Source organism: Centrocercus urophasianus, unplaced genomic scaffold (genome assembly GCF_019232065.1).
Source record: "Centrocercus urophasianus isolate 14NV4802_14NV808 unplaced genomic scaffold, USGS_Curo_1.0 seq_359, whole genome shotgun sequence".
Lineage (NCBI taxonomy): Eukaryota > Metazoa > Chordata > Aves > Galliformes > Phasianidae > Centrocercus > Centrocercus urophasianus.
In genome coordinates, this window is record NW_024884932.1 from 40,061 (window position 1) to 55,968 (window position 15,908).

A 15,908-nucleotide genomic window follows, 5' to 3' on the forward strand; every position below is an offset into this window, starting at 1 on the left:
GGAAGTGGTGCCTAGTACTGGATCTCATACTGCCTGGGGTGGGTGGAGGGGGAGGAGGAGGTGTGTGATGCTCGAGGGGGTGGGGAGGAGGTTCCCAATTCCAGGTCCTTTGCTGTCTGGGAGGATGGGGGGGGAGGGAGTGACCAGGTGGTGCCCAGTGCTGGATCTCTTGCTGCCCCATGAGGGAGGGAGCGGGAGGGAGCGCAGTAGTGCCTAGAGCTGAGACCTTTGCTGCCAGGAGGGGGTAGGCCGTCCTAAAATGAAGTCATTTCCTCCTCCTGCAAGCGTTGCTGGAGATGTGATCACGCTGGGGAGGGTCAGACCTTGTCACTGGGGTTGGAGTTAAGGCTCCTGCGGTGGCAGACCCCAGCAAAGATTTGACTGCCCCGGGAGTGAGCTGTACCGCTTATCCGCTCCAGCAGTCTGTGCATTGAGCAGGAAAATACTTCTTTATCACTGCGTGTGCCAGGCTGTGCTGCAGCCCAGTGAGGAGCTACTTGCTGTTGGGTCAGAGCTCCTGGGAGGGAAGGAGGAAGGGGAGGAGGTCCTGACGTCCGTGGCCACCCCCCGATCTAACCAGACAGTTCTTCTTTCCAATACAGATGGCAGCCCAGAGGCAGCGCGCCTTGGCCATCATGTGTCGTGTTTATGTGGGCTCCATATACTATGAGCTGGGAGAAGACACCATTCGCCAGGCCTTTGCCCCGTTTGGACCTATAAAAAGCATTGATATGTCCTGGGACTCTGTTACCATGAAGCACAAGGTTGGTCAGCAGCCCTTGAGACGCGTGTGTTTCTTTTCTCCAAGGCCTCACGGAATTGATCAAGGAGCAGAAGGAGCCTTTATTCCCATGGGTGGCTGCTTTAGTGCTCTGACTTGAGATAAATGTTCGTAGCTGCCTGCTCTACCTGGTTTGCTCGGGACTCTGTAGATGTGCACAGAAGATGCTGAACGGCTGGCAGCCCTGTGTGCAGTGTCTGTTAGGTCTCTAGGTCTGAGAGGCTCTGAAAACAGAACGAGTGGCCTTGGATCTGCACCTCAGCATGCAGTTTTCAGTTCTGATTCCTTTTCCTTGAAGTCCTGTCAGGCCACAACAGTCAGAATCGGGTAGATGGGAAGTCTTGGCTGTGTCAGCTGGCACCGGTGTCGAGACAAGGTGCAGCTGGCAGGGCTGAACACGAGCATCCTTCTGTCCTAGGGGTTTGCCTTTGTGGAATACGAGGTGCCTGAAGCTGCACAGCTGGCCTTGGAGCAGATGAATTCTGTCATGCTGGGAGGAAGGAATATAAAGGTGAGTAGCAGGCGTGCTCTGAAAGCTCTCAGCTCTCTTTACTGTGAATAAAGACTTTCTTGCCTAGAAGTGCTTCTTATCAAGCTGTTCTGTAGAAGATAATCTGAAATCTTCCCTGACAGATCTTCATTTTCAATGCACAGTGGCTGTTGGTCCCTCACCAGACCCCTGTAGCATGCTAATAAATCAGGAAACGTGTTCTTGTGAGCTGGCAGCGTTACACACACACACACACCATGAGAATTTCTCGAGGACAAACCCAACTATGATCCCTGATGCTTCGTGCATCTTTGTGTACAGTGCAGCTGTGGGTGAGAGGTGGTAGCATCAGACTCCTGTTCCTCAGCAGAGTGAGGAACTTCGAGTACCACTCCACCCTTCAGCACAGACTAAAAAGAGCAGTAGTTGTAGCTGCGTACGTTCAGGCAGTAACAGATGATCTCTAAAAGGTGAAACTTTGGAGATTGAAATTTTGGGGTGAAAGTCAGTATTTTGTTGTGACTTATTTTTTCTATCTTGCATTTCTCGGATGCGTTTTTGCAGTGTGCTGCTTCCAAGGGCTTTTAGGGCTCTTGAAAAGAAGGCCGTAAAGCGTCGCGTTTTGCTTCTGGGGTTGTTTTTACATCCTGGAAGTGGCTCTTCTGCAGGTCAGGGAACGAAACTGCTTAACTTGAGGGAAGCCGTGGTGGGAGGGAGGGCGCTCAGTGCAGGCTGTTCACACTTGAGGAATCGTGGTGCAGGTTGTGTCCCAGAGCTGAGAGCCAGCTGTTGTCCTTGCTGGCACTGTGAGGGGTTGTGTGGTTTGAAGAGGAAGTGGTTGTTGCAGTGTTTGCCTGCTGTGTCTCGGCAAGTCGTGCTGCTGCCCTTCAGACTGCTTCACAGCCTGCTGTGTTCTCTGCAGGTGGGGAGGCCGAGCAACATAGGACAGGCACAGCCCATCATAGACCAACTGGCAGAAGAGGCACGGGCTTTCAACCGCATCTACGTGGCTTCGGTACATCAGGACCTGTCAGATGATGACATCAAGAGCGTGTTTGAGGCCTTCGGAAAGATCAAATCCTGCACGCTAGCCAGGGATCCCACAACAGGGAAACACAAAGGCTATGGTTTCATTGGTAAAATGGCTCTCTGATATTTGCTCTGGGGTAAAGGAAGTTGCTGGGATCGTCCTCGCCGATCTTAATTCAGTGCAAGAATTACTTGAAGCAGTGGGACAGAGATAAATTTGGAGCAGATAAGCACCTGTATTTAGAAATGTAATGAGTAGTCTCATGTTTTTACTCAGTACTTGGATTAAGTGGTCTTACTGCATCTACTGTTCTCAACACCTCTGCAATCAGAGGGCTGAATTGAGCAGGCTAAGCAATGAGGGACTTCTTGCTGGAGCTCTCAAGTCACTTTTCCTTGTGTGTTCTTGGCTTGTTTTCTGTTTTTCACAAATACGAATCACATCTGTGCAGTGAGAGTGTTGAATTCGGAAGTTAAATATTCCTCCTTCTCGTTGCAGAATATGAGAAGGCGCAGTCTTCTCAAGATGCTGTTTCCTCCATGAACCTCTTTGACCTTGGGGGTCAATATCTCCGAGTTGGTAAAGCTGTGACTCCTCCGATGCCTCTCCTGACACCTGCCACACCAGGGGGATTGCCTCCAGCAGCAGCTGTTGCTGCTGCAGCTGCGACAGCAAAGATCACAGCACAGGTAAGACACAGGCTGGAGCCACTGAGGGAGGTGGGTGGTTATTGCCCCCCTGCTAGAAAGAAGCATGCATGCTCTTCCAGCCAGTTGTCCTCGCTAGTTTGAGTGGAGACTCTTGGCCTTGGTCAGTCTGATTCTGGGACTCCACATGTAAAACTTGCCCAGGACACTTGTGAGCATCTGAGGAGAAGGATTTGGATGCATCGGTGGATGAAAGATTCAACGTGAACCAGCAGTGTGCACTTGCAGCCCTGAGGGTCATCTGTACCCTGAGCTGCACCAAGAGGAGTGTGACCAGCAGGGCAAGGGAGGTGATTCTGCCCCCCTGCTCAGCTCTTGTGAGACTGCACCTGGAGCACCGCGTCCAGTTCTGGGGCCTCCAACAAAGAAGGAAATGCAGCTGTTTGGGGGGGGGTCCAGAGGAGGGCTGCAGAGATGACTGGAGCCCCTCCCCTATGAGGACGTGCTGAGAGAGCTGGGGCTCTTCAGCCTGGAGAAGGCTCCGAGGAGACCTTTATAGCACCTTCCAGTACCTGAAGGGGCCTACAGAAAAGCTGGGGAGGGACTTTTTATAAGGGCACGTAGTGACAGGATGAGGAGAAACAGCTTTAGACTGGAAGGGAATAGATTTAGACGGACATTAGGAAGAAATTCTTTAAATCGTGGAATCACGGAATCCTGAGAGTTGGAAAGGACCTCTGAAGGCCGTCTAGTCCAATTCCCCTGCAGTGAACAGGGACGCCACAGCTAGATGAGATTGCTAGGGCCTGATCCAGCCTCACCTTGGAAGTCCCTGGGGATGGAGCATCAACCACATCCCTAGGCAGCCTGTTCCAGCGCCTCACCACCATCACGGTAAACCCTCCAGCTGTGGGAGGCGTCACAGTTGCAAGCACTCATCCTACTGGGGGGGGTCTTCAACCACCCGGGCATCTGCTGGAAAAGCAGAGCAGCAGGCAATCCAGGAGGCTCCTGGGGTGCACTGAGAACAACCCCTCCCCACCAGGGGGCTGCAGAGCTGAACCGGTTGCTCGCCATTGTAAATGAACTGATGGTGACATCGGGATTGGAGGCCGCCTGGGCTGCAGTGACTGTGCTTTGGTTGAGTTCACGTTCCAGAGGGTAAAATCGGGAAGCTAAACTTTAGGAAAGCTCAATTCCAGGTCCTCAAGGAGTGAGTCAACACAACACCTTGGGAAACTGTCTTCGTGGGCAAGGATGGTGGGTAAGGGCAAGAGCTGGCAGGTCTGTAAGGAGGCTTTCTTCAGGGCGCAGGAGCTCTCCGTCCCCAGGTGAAACAAGTCAGGAAAGGGAGGCAAGAGACCAGCATGGCTGAACTGGGACCTGCTGGTCCAACTGAAGAGCAGTAAGAAAACGTACAGGCAGTGGAAACAAGGACAGGTGTGGTGGAAAGAATATGAGGAAGCTGCTAGGCTGTGTGAGGGTGGAAAGCCAAGGCCCAGCTTGAACTGAACTTGGCAAGGGATGCCAAAAAGAGCAAGAGAAACTTCCACAGGTGCCTCAGCCGGAACAAGGAAGTCCAGGAAGGCGTCCTCTCCTAGTGGGTGACACAGGCAGGCTGGTGACAGCAGACCAGGAGAAGGCTGAGATCCAGCTCTTAAAGATTCTACGATTCTTTGTCTGGGTAGGCGTGTCAGCAGTTAGCAAAGTGGTTATAGCAGAGCTAAAAGAATGTATTGGTGTGAATGGGCAGGCAGTTCTGAAAGCAGTCGTAGTTGTACGAGAGCAGTGCTGTTGGAAAGGACCCTTGATTGCACAGCAAAGTGGCAATTGGCCAGCCATGGCTTCCAGCTGTTCAGAAAGCAGGAAATGCAGTGGATTCAGCAGGATTGGATGTCAGTGCAGCAGTCTCAAAACTGACTTTCTTCAAACTGAAGCTTCTGACTGACTGATAGGTACTGATGGAACATTACCTTTCAGAGTAGGCCCTGTGCCTGTGTCTGCATTCCTTGCCTTGGGGGCACGATCTCCACCTGTCTTGCTACAGCCCAAGAAAGCAGGGAAGCTGATCAGTAAACTCAGCAGGGCAAAAGAAATGGCAAACGTGAGAGGGAAATTTTAAGTCAGAAATGCAGCTTTACTCTGGAATTCACACGCAAGCCAAGGAAGAAGAAAGCACCTCCATACTTAAAAGGCATTAGGAATAGAGAGGTTCTGAGCAGCAAAGATGGCTGTGACAGTCAGGTGGAAACAGCCCGCCCTGAAGCAGAAGTCAAGAAACCTCTGTGAGCATTTAAGAAGAAACTGGGCAGTTAATTACCGAGATGGCAACATTGTGACAGTCTTTGTGCAGCGCTGAATGCTCACTGAAGGGTTCCTGCTCTTCATTAGGAGCATCCAGCAGAGTGGCCCAGGGTGCAAACAGGGTTATTGCATCCTCCCTCGGTGCGAGGTTGCCTCGTGCAGCTGTCGTAGCACATGCAGGTCCTCTGCAATTAGTCTCATCAAGTCAGGGCTGTTACTGAGTGATGAAGGATTGTGGCACTTCTGTGTGAGGTAGCCTTTTTGTGTCACAGAGCCGACCAGATCAATGTGTGTCCGTGACAGGGGCAGCAGGCCTCTGCCCTCCCCCACCACCCCAGTCCCACAAAAATGGGAAGGAAGGAAGGGAGGAAAAGAGCAGCGGCAACAATCTATGGAGGAAAACTTATTTTACTGTAATATCGGAATACAAGATAACACAATAGATACAATTTAATTGAAATTGAGATGAATAAATCAGACGAGATGAGAGAGAGAGAGTTCCCGGGGCCGAGTCAAACCTGAACAGCTTGGAACGGCCAGGAAAGCGCCTGCAGCACCACTGCAAGGCAGCCAGAGAGCGGCCCACCTGGAAGGGCCAGATCCAGGGACTGCTGTCATGTACAGGGATGGGAACCTGGGGTTGGGGCAGGGACACTTTAATGCCCTGTACACTGCATGGTGTTTGGATGTGGAATACTGAAACCCAAAAACAAAAAGAACCGTAGAACCATGACAGCGTGGAAGACTAATTCTGTGATTAACCTGCAGTCTGCTCCGACCCCAGTGGTAGGGAAAGGGTGAAAACCAGCTTTCAAGGAAGAAAAAACGTTGGAAGAAACAGCTGCCTCTTACATCTGCATGTTTTAGGACAATATCCCTGCCCAATGGACACAACTTCCTTTGATAACAGTGCTGTTGCACTTGATAAGGAGGAATGCTTGCTGCACGTTCTGTCAGCAGTTAGGAGCTGGGGGAGACCTATGAGCACGAGAGCAGCTGTCACTTAAGCAGTGGGGCTGCTGCAATGAGTTGTGAGGTGCACAGCCGTGTGAGGAGGGGTGGAAATGGGGCTGCCTGCGAGCTGCTCACCCTTAGCTCTCCTGGTGAAGCTGCTTCGAAGCTCTCCTTTATTGATCTCCGTTCACAGAAGTGTTCCTGGTCTTACTGTGCGCGCTGGGAGAAGAATGCTAATTAAATTAGCTGGTAACACCACAGATGAGAAGCGTAATTAACGTGGAGTATAATTGTAATGGAAAGGAGAAATTAAATACTACATTTAAGGGCGAAAACCACAGAATGCTTGCACTGATCTGTCAGAACTTGCAGGATCTCCATGAGAAAGAAAGAGAAGGATGAAGATCAGTAAATCATGGCTATGATAGCCTGGAAAGCAACAAAAAGTACTGGAACGTGCCTGGTATATCCCAGAACTCCTACAGTCTTATGGAAGAGTTCTCATTTAATCAGGTGTTCCACTGAAATGTTTCAGTTCTGGCCATCTACAGTCAGATGCTTTTGTGGAATATAGAAGATAGAAAGAAATCCCACAGTGCTTCAGGAAAATGGAAACTGATATTCAGGGAGAAAATAGGGAAGGGATCTGGAGTAGCTGTAGAAAAATACTGAGAAGTGCAGCAGACCACAGTTCACGTGGAGGCAAAGAAGACGAGAAGGTGTAAGAGAGAGCTGTGGACACAAGGAGGTGGTTAAGAAACTCTTGAATTATCAAGGCTGGAAGTTGGAAGCAAGTTTCCAATCATCGGTAGGGATGAAATTCAGTAGGGCTTCACCAGTAAAAATGGTGGTGGCAGAAGTTAACGATGCGATTTCTCCCGTTCAGAACCTTCAGTCGGGATGTTGGTCTGCAGTCGCTGCGATTGCACTCGACAGGGGGTGACTGGAGAGGTGAGATGCTTGGTTTGAGCCAACCTGGAGGCGTGCAGCTTTTGTACAGAACGCCGTGCTCGCTCTTGCCCTGCCCTTGTGCTTGCAGCAGTGCTTCTGGCTGCTCCATTCCTTGAATCAGACAAGTTACCTGGTGGAAGGTTAACTCTTAAGAAAACCTTCAGCAGCACGTGGAGCAAGCAGACGTTATTCCTCCTCTGAAATTGCCTGCACCTTGCAGAGCTTGTACCAGAACCCTTGGTGTCCTGGCAGCTTCCCAGGGGGGATGGATGAAAATGAGCTGCAGGAGAAACATTCTCTTCCACGGCCTGATGTCTTCCAGTTCCTGTATATGGCCTAAGTTCTTGCTTCTCTAGCAGCCCTGCAGAGCTGTCGTGCTCAGTATCCATAGAGCTGGTATCAAGTGTGACAAGGGCTCGGCCTCAGCTGGATCCCCCTTTGCAAGTCTTAACGATGCAGAATTAACGCTTGCTTTTTCTTGCAGGAAGCAGTGGCAGGAGCTGCAGTTCTTGGCACTTTGGCCACCCCTGGGCTCGTGTCCCCTGCACTGACCCTTGCACAGCCACTGGGGGCGTTGCCACAGGCTGTGATGGCAGCACAGGCGCCGGGAGTCATTACAGGTGCGTTTGCTGCTCCTTGTGCTACTTGTTGCAACTGTTACAAACACTTCTCCCTAGCTGGAGTGGAGATTAAAGAGAATGTAAAGCTGAAATCCTCTTCCCTGCCTGTCCTTGGTGAGAACTGTAATTTGTGCAGCGGCAGGAGTTGATGTTGGTGTGTAATAGATACAGCAGGGGCACGAGCTTCACAGCAGGAGAGCATGAGCCCTGAGTGAAGCTGGGGGAGTGAGATGGCACCTCGTGCAGAGTCCTGCGCTCAGTCTCGCTCCAGGGCAAGTGTATGTGAATGTGTTGAGTGCTTATTAAGGCTTGTTGTTGGTGTGGAGCAGATAAAGCTATCCAGATGGCTTTATGGTCCTCCTTATCACCAGTTGATGTGTGTCTGAATGTTGCCAGACATCAGTTCTTAGTGCTACAACATTTGTTCCCTTGCAGGTGTTACTCCTGCCCGCCCTCCCATTCCCGTCACCATTCCCCAGGTGGGAGTTGTGAATCCCATCCTGGCCAGTCCTCCGGCTCTGGGCCTGATGGAGGTCAAGAAGGAGAAGGAAGAGGAGGAGGTGTTCCAGGAATCCGAGAGGCCGGAGATGCTGAGTGAGCAGGAGCACATGAGCATATCTGGCAGCAGTGCCCGTCACATGGTGATGCAGAAGCTGCTTCGCAAACAGGAGGTGAGTGCAGCACGGCTGCCCTGAGCTGCTGTCAGCAAGTTGGGCAGCTGGGTTTGTGCTAGAATATCCAAAGCTGGCTCTGCAGCTTTGTATGTGACACTGGCTTCCTGCAGCACTCATACAGGTTGCTCCTCTTAGCTCGTGTGGGACCACAAAGGCTGCGTACTCATCTTCTCTTTCTGCCTTTGGGAAGTTCTCTGGGTTTCTCTGGGAGTGCTGGCCGCTCACCAGGCCAGGAGAGGCTTGGCTAGGAGGCCTTTCTGATTAAACCCTGTTTGCCCAGCATCATTACAAGGCCATCGGAGTTTGTTTTGGCTTGTAATTAAGGAAGTGAGACTGGCACGCTGTGACAGAGGCAATCTGTTCCAGGTTACTGAGTCCACCTTTTCCCTGCAGTGTCATTCTACTTACAATGAAGCCATGAGGTGTTTGTAGAATGAAATTTCACCAAAGATAAATGAGAGAGAACAAGTTTGAATGGCAGAAAAGGCCTGCAGAGGAGAAAAATAGCTTGTAGATTGTTGGGTCTGGAACACAGGCTGTGCTGGATCTCATCAGGTTTCTTGCTCGAGTGTGAGCACCGCTTGGTTCCAGTGCATGACTGAGGCATGCAGGTTCCCCAGGCTTTGACACTGAACAGACAGTGCTTCTTCTCTGTATGCAGAACAGGGATGATGCTCTGGCTTCACGAGGGAGAACAGATGAGTTTGCTCGTGTGTGATCTTTATTTCTCAAAGACCAAATAATTAGAGATGTCCCGAACCTTCTGATTTAACAGGTAGCTTTTCTCTGGCAGGTGCCTTTCCCAAGTAATTCACTTGGCATACTTGAAAAAGCTTTTAGTAGGATCAGAGAAGAGTCTTCAAACTGCACCATTCTCAGAGATGTTTTGTGTTCTTCAACCCAGACATGCCCTTCAGATTTTGCTATGTTGAGCACGCTTGGAGAGGCGGTTGGGCAGACGTGCGAGAAAGAACTGCAGCCAGTGTTTCTTACTTACACTGATCCCAAAACACTGTGGGCACCAGGCTGTGACATCAGGCAGAGCCAGTGGTGGGAGGAAGGCATGTGGTGGAGCTGGGTCTGATGCACAGAGCCGTGCAGAGGCTGTTAGAGGTGTTGCAGTCTCCATGCTTGTGGATGCTCAGAAGCCACGTGGGCTCGGCCCTTCCTGAGGGCTGGGTTTGACTGGAGATCTCTGGTTTTCCCTCTTAACATCCACAGGGAGGAATTTTGTAGGAGTGGGGCTTAACGGAGGGATATCACAGCATCACAGAACTGTAGGGGTTGGAAGGAGCTGCAGAGCTCATGGAGTCCAACCCCCTGCCAAAGCAGGTTCCCTACAGCAGGTCGCACAGGTCGGCATCCAGGCAGGTCTGGAACATCTGCAGAGCAGGAGACTCCACCACCTCCCTGCAGCCTGTTCCAGTGAACAGTGGGACCCATAGAGACACGTTGGGACCCATAGAGACACGTTGGGACCCATAGAGACACGTTGGGACCCATAGAGACACATTGGGACCCATAGAGACACGTTGAGACCCATAGAGACACGTTGAGACCCATAGAGACACGTTGAGACCCATAGAGACACACTGGGACCCACAGAGACACACTGGGACCCACAGAGACACGTTGGCACCCATAGAGACACATTGGGACCTATAGAGACACACTGGGACCCACAGACTCCCCCCCTCCCTGCAGCCTGTTCCATTGCTCCTCCCCTCACTGCACAGCCGTTCCTTCGCACATTGCTGCACAACTTCCTATGCTGCATTTCCGGCCGTTTCCCCTCGTCCTGCCTCCACTCCCCACTGAACAGAGTCCGGCCTCGCCATGCTGCCCCCCACACCTCAGATATTCACAGACCTGGGTCAGCTCCCCTCTCAGCCTTCTTTCCTCCATGCTGAACAGACCCAGCTCACTCAGCCTTTCTCCATAGGAGGATATGTACCAAAAGAATGTTGTGGGCACACTGAAAGGTTCATTTATTGCCATGCCTGTAATCAAAGGCTTGGTCAGCTGATGAGTACTGCGCACTGAACAGGGGCTGCGGGCATCAGCAGTGCTGTGTGCTCTGTTTGGTGGGAGTTGGGGTGATGGGGCTTGATGATCTTGAAGGTTTTTTCCAACCTACGTGATTCTTTTCGTTATCTGAAGTTTTTAGGGATAGAAAACAGTTGGTTAAACTTCCTGTGTTATTCTCACACAAGAGAAAGTTGAAATGCGTGACAGTGGTGAAGAAGGTATCAAAGCAAAACAAGTAACCGGATAGCAACAGCATAAGAAAAATGGGATCTTCAGGCTACCCACCCTTCAGAGGTGGGGCATTGGCTGATGCTCGGCTCATCGTGAGCCAGCAGTGTGCTGGGTGGCCAAGGAGGCCGATGGCATCCCGGCTTGTGCCAGGAACAGTGGGCGTGCGATGGGTGCTGATGCGCGACATGGGGCGGCTGCAGCACTGTGACCTGTGCCGTTCTGCTCTTCCTCTCGGGTGGCCCAGTCTTTTATGCACAGATTTAAATGCACGGGCGAAGTCAGACCAGTGGAAATACCGTTTCTGCCGCAGAGGGTGGAAATGCCACAGGAGTTTTACGGATCCTTAAGGTTCTGATCAACGATTCAGAAAGTTCAAGCCAATAAAGCTTCCCGAAAGCCGTGCGACAACTTGACGTCTCAGTGCTGATGGTCAGGAAGTTCTGCACTGCAAAGCATCTTTTTTTCAGCTAGCAGAAAAGGTGCAACGTCTGAATCAGAACACAAAACCAATCGGCCTTCTTTCTAGCCTGAATTTGAGAGCAGCTAACCACTGGCAGGCATTCCTTACTGAGGCTCAGCGGATTCCTACACCGTGCAATTGCTAATGACTGTAGATCTTCCAGAACACCTTCTAGTAGATCTAACAGATCTTCTAGCAGATACTGTGCAGGATGCAGAGCACATGGCAGCCGGGTGGCCAAGGAGGCCGATGGCATCCCGGCTTGTGCCAGGCACAGTGCAGCCAGCAGAGCGGGAGGTGCTCATCCCTCTGTACTCAGCTGTGGTGAGGCTGCACCTCAGCGCTGTGCTCAGTTGGGCCCCCACTGCAGGCGAGACGCCGAGGCCCTGCAGCGTGCAGAGAAGGGCAGCGGAGCTGGGAGGGTCTGGAGCACAAATCCTATGGGGAGCGGCTGGGGGAATGGGATTTGTGCAGCGTGGAGAAGAGGAGGCTCAGGGGACCCCTATTGCTCTGCAGTGACCCGGAGCACTCAGAGAGGGAGGCTGTGGTGAGCTGGGCTCGGCCTTTGCTCCCGCACAGCAGCGACAGGATGAGAGGGAATGGCCTCAGGCTGAGGCAGGGCAGATTCGGGTTGGATTTGGAAAAACTCCTGCTCAGGAAGCTGCGCCGGGCTGCACTGCTTGGCGGTGGAGTCACTGCCCCTGGAGGTGTTGAAGGAAGGGTTCGATATCCTGGGGACGTGGTTCTGGGGGCAGTGATAGGCGGGAGGTTGGGCTGCGTGATACGGATGTCTTTTCCAACCTTTGTGATTCTAAAAAGCACCCAGGATGGCTCAGCCTTTCTTAGCGAGACCAGCCTGCAACACAGCTGGCAGTGAATGAGATTTGTTTGTGTCTCTGACACCTGGGGAGAAAAGGTAGACATTTTTCCTTAAGAATTCCTTAAGGATTTGGGATGTTATTGACACTGTTGCCTTCATGGAATACACTTATGAGGATGTAACACTGGGAAATCTGATGTACTAATTGATTTGTCCCGTTCCTTCTCTCTCCAGTCCACTGTGATGGTGCTTCGCAACATGGTGGATCCCAAGGACATTGATGATGACCTGGAGGGAGAAGTGACGGAAGAATGTGGCAAATTTGGGGCTGTAAACAGGGTCATCATCTACCAGGAGAAGCAGGGAGAAGAGGAAGATGCTGAGATCATCGTCAAGATCTTCGTGGAGTTCTCCATGGCCTCAGAGACTCACAAAGCCATTCAGGCTCTGAACGGGCGCTGGTTTGCTGGCAGAAAGGTGGTGGCAGAGGTGTACGACCAGGAGAGGTTTGATAACAGCGACCTGTCGGCATGAACTCTGCAGGAAGGACTCGGCCCCTGTCCCCTCTGCCTGTCTGTTTTTTTAGCCATGTGTAAAGAATGCTCCCACGTGGGCACAGATCTCTGTGATGTACTCGTAGTTTGGATAAAAGCACCAAGAAAGTTAACTTGTGTTTTTGTGTGTGTTCAAGGGACGAGCGCCCATCGGGTGCAGCCGCCTCAGCCTGCAGGAGTGGAGCCAGAGCTTGAAGAGGGGCCCTGCCTGCACTTTGTGCTTCGCGCTGGGCTCGCTGCAAAAGCGCTCAGCATCCCGCCGTGCTTCAAGGGCTGGAGTTTGTGTTTGCTTCAGAAACGGGCCGATAGCTGGGCTGGAGGAGGGGGGGGTCTCAGTGATACAGCAGTGCTGCTCAAATACTGTGAGCCAGATGGAGGAGAGCCGGGGCAGTGCCAGGAGGGCGCCTTCTTGCTGAGGACTTGCACGATGAGCTTCAGCTCCCGGGAGCCCCAGCGTGGAGCAGAGCCCAGAAGTGAAGCAGCTGCATCTTCTCGGTGTGTTGGCATCCTGTCTGCCCTGATCCACGGTTACAGCTCGCTTCTGTTGGTGTGTCACTTACCCACACTGATTCTTCTTCCTTCCTGTGCCCAAACCGGTGTCAGGTCAGACCACCAGCATCACAGCTGGGGTGAAGGGGGGAGTAACTCTTCATTTCCACCACGTGAGGAGCTTTTACTCAATATCCTTGTGGTCCCTGTGTAAAGGGCAGTGAGGAGGAGCACAGCAGCATGCAACAGTGCCTTGCCTGAAAGACAAGTTGGGTTTTTTCGAGGGCCCAAAGTTTTGGTAGTATTTTCAAAACCTGAATGCATGTATTTCGTTATCTTTCTGTCTAATTAGGAATAGAATTAGCTTTTGTTAACGATTCTAAACACTGTAAGCATATAAGAGGGTATTGTGTTCTTTACTGTGCAAAACTGCAAAGACAGCACAGAGCTGAAGGAAAAAATAATGTAGGAATTCTAATAACAGAAGAAGGACCCCAAAGGAATTTCAGGAGGGCGGCCTGAGTGGAGCTGCACGCTGCTTCTAAACTTAGAGACACTAAAAATTACCTTGTTTTAAATACTCCAACTTCAGTTGTAGGTTAGAAATCTGTACTTGAAGCCTAATTTACAGCTAATTTATGGACTTATTTCTGTTCTCCCGTTGTCCCAGCTCTCAGTCTGGCTCCGTAGCAGAGGTGCTCCAACTCCTGAGTATCTCTATGGGCCGAGCCTGGCGCTGCTCCCGCAGCTCTGTGCCCTTCTCGTGCCCGTTTGCTTGGCAATTAGTTAATTAGACCTGATGAATGCATTCCACATGAGACCTCTGCAGGGCCTGGTGCTGGCACTCCTCTCAGTGTGCTGGAAGAGCCTCATCCCACACCACCTGTGATCCCATCCACCTCGTTCACAGCTCACAGCTGCCTTTCCTTTGGCAGCGCATCGCCGCTTCCTCGCTGCTTTTGTCTGTAATACGGAGGAAAGCTCGCCGTTTCCAGCTCGTTTCTGTGTTAACCTCATCCTCTCTGGTTTCCATTTTCTGGTGCTCGTTGCTGTGGGCTGGATGTAGGAGCGTGAGGTGGCACCGGGTGCTTCCTTACCTTGGTGGTGGTTCTAAAACAGCGGGGAGGGGAAAGAAAGGGTAGAAGTTGATGCAAGGATCCAGCATGTGTTAAAGGATGACTGGCTGAGAGCTAGCAGTTCTAACACAGTCAGTCTTAACTGACAAGGAAGAACGTGTTCAAAGGAGGGCAACAAAGCTGGTGAGGGGTCTGGAACACAGGGCTGATGAGGAGAGGCTGAAGGAGCTGGGAATGTTCAGCCTGGAGAAGAGGAGGCTCAGGGGAGACCTCATTGCTCTCTATAACTTCCTGAAGGGAGGCTGCAGGGAGCTGGGGGTCGGCCTCTGCTCTCGTGTCATCAGTGATGGGAGCATTGCTGGAGGGGAGCTCTGCGGAGAGGGAGCTGGGTGTCCTGGTGGACGACAGGTTGCCATGAGCCAGCAGGGTGCCCTTGTGGCCAAGAGGGCCAATGGCATCCTGGGCTGCATTGCACAGAGCGTGGCCAGCAGGTCGAGGCGATGCTCCCCCTCTGCTCTGCCCTGCTGAGGCCTCACCTGGAGCACGGCGTCCAGTTCTGGGCTGCCCAGCACCAAACAGACAGGGATCTCTTGGGAAGAGTCCAGCGGAGGGCCAAAAGATGGTGAGGGGCCTGGAGCATCTCTGCTATGGAGAAAGGCTGAGTGAGCTGGGGCTGTTCAGCATGGAGGAAAGAAGGCTGAGAGGGGAGCTGATCCAGGTCTGTGAATATCTGAGGTGTGGGGGGCAGCATGGCGAGAACGGACTCTGTTCAGTGGGGAGTGTCCAGTTACCAGTTTTGGGCCCCTCACTGCAAGAAAGACATGGAGGCCCTGGAACGTGTTCAAAGGAGGGCAACAAAGCTGGTGAGGGGTCTGGAACACAGGCCATATGAGGAGAGGCTGAAAGAGCTGGGAATGTTCTGCCTGGAGAAGAGGAGGCTCAGGGGAGACCTCACTGCTCTCTATAACTTCCTGAAGGGAGGTTGTAGTGAGCTGGGGGGCGGCCTCTGCTCTCGTGCCATCAGTGATGGGAGCAGAGGCAACGGCTTCAAGCTGCGGCAGGGGAGATTCAGGCTGGACGTGAGGAAGAATGAGGTGTCAGCAAGGTGGGCAGCACTGCAATGGATGCCCAGGGAGGTGGGGGAGGCACCGAGCCTGGGGGTGTTGAAGGCAAGGCTGGATGCTGTGCTGAGGGCCGTGGTTCAGTGGGAGCTGTTGGTGATGGGGGAGCGGTTGGACTGGGGGAGCTTTGAGGTCTTTTCCAACCTTGGTGATTCTACGATTCTATGATTCTAAGATGGTATTTTACAAACTGAAGAGAAGAGGCTTCAGATTTGACAGCTCAGCTGTGTGACAGAGGATCAGCGACGCCGGAGTGGGAAAGGCAGAGAAACATCTCAAACTAACAAGGGAAGTAGGGAAAAATCCCGCACTGAGGAAGGGTTTTTTCCCCTGGATCCTAACAAGATGTCAGGTAGGCCAGATGTATTCATCTTTCATGCCGTAGGATTTGGAAGTAGGTGTGTGTGTGACAGGTCACCAGGGTGTTAGGGATGGTGTGAGGGGTACAGTCTGCTCCATGCTGCGTTCTGTGCGTAAACTGGCCTATTCCTCCCCTAAGGAACAGGAGATTGTGATTTGGGAAGCGGTGCCACGGAAAAGAATGAGGTTATGGGGGTAATGCCTCGCCAATCCCTCATTTATGTGTTTCTGAGAGGTCTGTGTGAGATTTCCCTGTTCTGGATGAGGTTACTGCTGGTGACTGGAAGTCTTACCAGTATCTTGTGGAGAGCATCCGGC

The 15,908-nt window shown here is 52.1% G+C and overlaps 1 protein-coding gene across 2 annotated transcripts in view; it reads left to right on the forward strand.

Moving 5' to 3' along the window:
* The window catches only part of PUF60 (poly(U) binding splicing factor 60), a 28,663-nt gene extending 16,006 nt beyond the window's left edge, over positions 1-12,657 (forward strand). For both annotated transcript variants that reach the window (XM_042831276.1, XM_042831277.1), the window contains 7 exons: positions 603-764; positions 1,200-1,292; positions 2,194-2,407; positions 2,800-2,990; positions 7,642-7,777; positions 8,213-8,448; positions 12,225-12,657. In XM_042831276.1, the coding sequence (XP_042687210.1) occupies positions 603-764; positions 1,200-1,292; positions 2,194-2,407; positions 2,800-2,990; positions 7,642-7,777; positions 8,213-8,448; positions 12,225-12,524 (1,332 nt within the window). In that variant the 3' untranslated portion in view covers positions 12,525-12,657. The remainder of the gene's footprint in view (positions 1-602; positions 765-1,199; positions 1,293-2,193; positions 2,408-2,799; positions 2,991-7,641; positions 7,778-8,212; positions 8,449-12,224) is intronic.
* The last annotated feature ends 3,251 nt before the right edge of the window (positions 12,658-15,908 follow it).